Below are 6000 nucleotides of genomic sequence, written 5' to 3'. Positions count from 1 at the left end.
TGAAACTGAAATCTATATGCTTACATCAGCGGTGCCAAAAGGGCCTGTACAGTTTAATTCCAACCTTAATCAGACACACCTGGGCTAGCTAATCAAGCTCTTACTAGGCTTTCTAAAAACAATCTTGCTGGTGTGCAAGATTAGAGCTAAAATCTGCAAGACACTAGCCCTCCAGGACAGAGTTTGGGCAACCCTGGTTTACATGATGTTCCACATCAGCCATCTTGCTTTAAGCTGAGGAGAAGTTGCATGACTGTCACGTAATGAAAAATGAGGGATAGTTTTCAAAAGCGTTTGTTTTCAGAGTTCACACAACAACAGGAAATTTTTTTCTGATGTACCCACTAAATGCATTCTCGCAGAAGGCCAAAACAGTTTCTGTTAGAAATGATAACTTGTTATAAATGATTACCTGGTGTAAAAAAATAATATATAGATGATTTAACAAAAAAAAAAAAAAAAAAAAAAATTCCCAAATCATCTGTCAAAATCCCTTTATCAGCTTGTTTCTTATTTTGAGAATATTCTTTATGATTATTTACTAATATCTAAGAGCATTATATGCATAAAAACGAAAGAAGTTCAGTTCAGAGTCATAATAACTCTTTCTCATATTGCCCATTTCCCTAATTAAAGTTAAAAAATTAAGGGTACATGCACTATATGTAAGGGTACAAAATCACTAATCTCTCTATTTATTAGCTATTATTTTACCATGAACGCATCATATAGTGGATGTTGTAGTTCTTGGTTTATCAGCACTTACTAAATGACTATATTAACACCTGACATTTCCTACGCTTTGAACGCTTAATAGGGCTACACATAACATTAGCTGGTGCGGTGTGAAAAGACATCCGTGTGGCTGGGGGAGCTGTGCGGTTTTCGTGCGCGCGCGCACCTGCTACGTCAAATCCTTCCTCTCGCGCGCAGTACGCCGTCGTCTTGGAAACGCACCTTCAGCGTCGCCAGCCAGTGGTTGTTATGAGAGGATGATGGAAGAAAACAGCAGAGAACATCTCGATACTGGTGTGTAAAATTAAAACACATTCATAAAGAGTCATTTTAACCATTTTCCATTTACATATGCGCACATGATACGGTCTCTGCATGGAGAGCGAGAAATAGGTGCATGATATCAGCGCTTCGTCCATGTAAACATAGCGACTGTTTGCTAACGTTAGCCGAATAAAACCTTATTTATGTGACACTTACCACCATGTAGAGGCAAAATAATACCGAGCGCCTATGTATTGAGATAAGTATTCAGATACAGCTGCGTAAATCGATATGCATCACCACGTGTGTTTGTAGTGCTGTTTTGTTACGATGAACATTCATTTAAACGGCGATTGGCATACCTACAGTATACTTTACTGACTCTGCTACGTCTTTATGGGACTATAGTTACTGACTTGCTCTACATTTTTTATCAATTTATTGGACGTGTATTCGTTTAGGCTACATTCAGGAAGGGATGAATCAGATCCCACATCAGCCTTGTTTAGACGAGAAGACAAGCTTCCTCAAAACTGTTTCTGAGTTTGGTTGTAGTATATGGTTTGTGTTTATTATAAGTATATACACATAATTAATCATAGTTAAATAATAGTTACAATTGTTTAGCTATAATTTTAAACTACCAATGACATTTCTTACATATTTAATAATATACAATGTAATTTAGAGTAGTTTGTTTTTTTATAATTTGAAGAAAAAGGTACCATTTAAAAAAAAAATACATGTAAATATAATTGTTTGCATAGCAGAATTTATTTTAACTTAAGAATAATATAAAAGTCTTAAGATTGATCTTAAGGTGTGTGGGTCGGCCATTCTAGAAGCTTTATTTTATTTGTCTGAGACCAGTGTCTTGACTTTCCTCTGTTGTATTTAGGGTCATTGTCTTGCTAAAATGTCCACTCATGCTTTATCTTCATCATCTGGTATTGACTCCTTTTCACATTTCTGGGTTTTTCTGCAGCAGAAATTATCGTAGTTGAGTAAACTTAATTTTTTTTTTTTACAAGCACATTTGCTCACATAATAAAAGTAAAACCCATGATGCTTTTATCAATACTTGCAGTGTAGACTAACAACAGCAGCCAGGGAAGAGAACAATGTTAAATTTACTGTCCTGCCCACAGATGCTGCATTAGAAACAACTTGCGTAAGTGGCAATAATTTTTTGTATATTGATGCAAAGATGATATAATGACATGTTAAATGCATAAGAGTCTTGTGAAAAGGGTCTATGTAGGTGTTGGGGCTGAAGCATCTAATGATCATTTTTGCTGATAAAGGGCAGGGGAGGGTTGGTGAGGGCTAAATATACAAAATATAATTTTTCAACAATCATTTTTCTATTCGCTCTAAGTTCAAGACAATGGCACCAAGGACAGCATATGTTTTTTTAATTTTTTTTATAGGACTATAGAATGTCATGGGATCTTTTTACTCCGGTAAATCAATCTCAAACAAATTCCTTATCACCTTACACAATACTGAGACCACACATATAACCGCAAAATAACACACATCGTGAACGAAATTTCACAAATCTTGTATTCAGGGGAGCCCCCATAGTTTGCAACCTGATTCCAGCTACTGAGAGATTTCAGCTGCTGTCTGGGCATTCCTTGCCATTTAACATCTTCCTTTCTTCATGTTTTTAATAATTTTTCCTTTCTTTTATATTGCTTTGGTTGTTACTGAAATTTGGTGAAAATTGCCAGTCAACAGCACACAACTTGATTTTCACATGAAGGGCTTTGTGAAAATTAAAAGGTTGTGATTTGTACATGTGCTCTCAAGAACCTTTTCTTTGTTTAGTGACACATGAAATTAATGATTTTATCCAAGGTATTGTCAAAAAAGCTATTGTGTATTGTGCTAACTGCAAAAAATGTGTAATGCAAAGATAAGTGATTAAATCATGCTTTAGTCTAATGCGGCCAGATCTATACATTCCTGTGCTTTCTAATATTTTTTTCATTTATTATAACAACAGTGTGATTTTAATGATCTTATCTTTTTAAATGTTCATTTGCAAATATCTTTTTTTTTTTTTTTTTTTTAGCTTTTTATTTGATCAGGTTTTATTTATTTCTTTTGAACATAATCATACACAACAATTCTTTAATCAAAATACATTTTAACATGGTCAAAATGGAGCGGGATGAAGCACAAGCTTATCATTTTCCCCACCCCATTACCACACACATCATTTGTCTATTACTTCAACTAACGTTTTTTCTTTTACTTCTGTCTTTTTACATGAGACCTGAGCTTTACATGAGACATATTTTATCATTTCGGCATCTTTGACATATGTTTGATTCCATTTGTACATTTACAATTTATTACACAGACTCAAAAAAATACATCGTATTGCAAACAGTTATTAATTGAAATTTCATCATACCTTTCTCATTTTGTTCTTTTTCAATCACCTCTATTAGTCATTACATTCCTTTTAATAAGATGTATATATTTTTACATTTAATAATATCCTTACATTATTTGAGACTCTGTTCCATAATTTCACACCACATACAGATATACAGTACGCATTTTTAAAGTTGTCCTTGTTTCAAACCACCTAAGATTCAGTTCTTCTCTCAGATTATATCCCCCTTGTCTTCAAAAAAATTTAAACTTTTGTATGCATTTCTGAAGTAATTTATTCCTAGATTTAAACATAAATTATGCTGTTTCAAATTTAACTAATTAATTGAACTTGAGTATCTTCAATTTAAAAACTAAATTTTTATACTTCAAATTCTTCACATTTTCTATCGTTCTAATTACTTTTTCTGTATTGTGCATAAGAATCGCAAGTTCGATTTAAATACATTCCCCAAAATTTCAACACTTACATATTTAGCTTTTTAATGTTTTGGTTACATTGTCAAATCAGCTCATGTTAGTTAAATAAATTGAGAAATTCATTGTCTGTGCTGTTATTGTCATACAGTGCACTCAGACCACAACTCTAATTATGTGACAATATTAAATTACTTAGTTTTAGAATATGCTTTAACTTTTGCCAAATAATTGTGAAGTTGTCACCAATCATAACAAATAGTATATAGCATAAATATATTTATATATATATTAATTTTAATAAGTGATTTAAAGTATTTTAGTAGTATTTGAGGGTCATTCACAACATTTTTGACTGTTTGTGTGGCAGATAATGAAGCAGGAGGAGAGGATGCTCTTGTGGGGAACGTAAACAAACTGATGGTCACTCCTCCAGGATACACCGGACCACCCAAGAAAGGCCATGTCATTTTCGATGCGTGCTTTGAGAGTGGTGAGAGACTATTTGTATTTTGTACATTTCTTCTTTTCTCTTTCTCCAAACTAAATGTAATACCTACTTAATATTATTTTCTGAAAATAAGTCCCTTTTGTAATCTGAAAATGCATCTACATCAAGCTAGCAAAACGTGCAAATGCACACACATTTGGATTGGTGTTAAATAGGAGTGATGTGCCGCGTGAATATTTGTACCACCCATTGTAAACTTCTTCACTTCTTCACAATTTAATACATTCATACTGAATAAAAGTTCTAATTAGCATATAATATTAAACTTTTTTTAATGGTATTGTAGTTTTTTCAACACTAAGGTGTGATAAAATTGAGGAATGAATATGAGAATTCTAGATTGTGTTGAAACTATAGTACAATAGTTTTTATTTCATCATCAACGTGTTATTGAGATTCTTATAGTTGTCATTCCACTAGTCTGGAATGCTAAAAGCATTTCTAACATACAGTTTAGCATTAATAAACTTTTAATAAATCAATACATAAACATAAATGTATACAATTATTCAAATAATCCACATTGTTTAACATTATTTATTACGAAGGATTGTTTTAAGTCGCCATTAAAAGCATGTGCTGAGCTTGTCATGAGAACAAGCCGGATGTAACATATTAACGTAAGCGTGTGCTGTTGACATGTTCATGATCTAATTTATCTCCTATATAACCAGAATATCAATTAAACGGCACCTTAGCTGAACAATGTATTAACATGGCAGTTAATTAAAGATTTAGCAGCATGTATACGTTGAACGGTTAGAATAACACTATGGTCCCTCTTCAAATGCAATACCCCCTTGATTTCCCAGGAGAGCAGTAGACTTCAATAGTCAAACATGTTTTGTACAGAAATCATCGTCAGTGTCTTTTGTTTAACCATACTGTTTTCGTATATGGCAGCACAGCTCGAAGAGAGACTATTGTCCATGTGAGCGGGGCTTTTAATGGATAATTATCTCCCTTTTAAATGGAGGGGGTTAAAATTAAAGCGTTTCATTTGAAAGTGACTGCTCTTGTCGGTCTACCTCGCTGAAAACTGTAATTAAAGCAAGTTATGATATTTTGAAGAATGCTTTGAGTAAAATGGCCTTTGTTTGGCACTTTTTTTTTTTTTTGCTGGTCTGAATGAACAGTGATGTAATGAAAATAAAGTGCTTTTGCAGTGACAAGGTCAAGTGGGCAGCTGAGAGCAGCTTTGGGCCAGATTGACAGTGAATCAGTATGGCTGGAACAGGCACAATATCATTCTTTGCTGGGAGATTAGGTTCAGGGTCTCCAGCAGATGAGACTCAGCTTTCATATTCTTGACAGGCAACCAATTCACCCCTCTGCGGGGAAAAAGCTCGCCTGTGGCTCGGCTCCCCGTGGGGAGGGTTTTTTTTATATAGATTTTTTGGTCTTGGAAATATTCTGTAATAGTACAATTTCTAGGTGGAGCAAGTCTTTCTGGTCTTATCGAGCAGTTGCTGGTGAGTTTGTGTTCAATGTTAAGCTGAAAAAAGCAGTTGGTTACGGATCTAGTGTCTGAAACGTAAAACTGACCTCTTCCAATCAATTCCAAAGTAACTTGATCAATCTATATGATTTTGAGAAGCTCTACCGGACTAAAAATAAAACCCTGTTCACATTCCGCTTGAGGAATCGAGCCATCCATCACCACA

General features: G+C 34.0%; 1 protein-coding gene across 11 annotated transcripts in view; it reads left to right on the top strand.

Moving 5' to 3' along the window:
* Window positions 1–947: 947 nt before the first annotated feature.
* The window catches only part of agbl4 (AGBL carboxypeptidase 4), a 685205-nt gene continuing 680152 nt past the window's right edge, over window positions 948–6000 (top strand). For 10 of the 11 annotated variants that reach the window (XR_012383709.1, XR_012383713.1, XR_012383710.1 and 7 more), the window contains exons 1-2: window positions 948–1029; window positions 4196–4318. Coding sequence is in view for 4 of the 11 variants with exons in the window: in XM_073909449.1 (XP_073765550.1) it covers window positions 993–1029; window positions 4196–4318 (160 nt within the window). In the remaining 7 variants the exon portion in view is untranslated. 11 annotated transcript variants of the gene reach the window in all.

Source organism: Danio rerio, chromosome 8, assembly GCF_049306965.1.
Source record: "Danio rerio strain Tuebingen ecotype United States chromosome 8, GRCz12tu, whole genome shotgun sequence".
Classification (NCBI taxonomy): Eukaryota; Metazoa; Chordata; class Actinopteri; order Cypriniformes; family Danionidae; genus Danio; species Danio rerio.
This window is presented reverse-complemented; position numbering and strand designations above follow the sequence as displayed.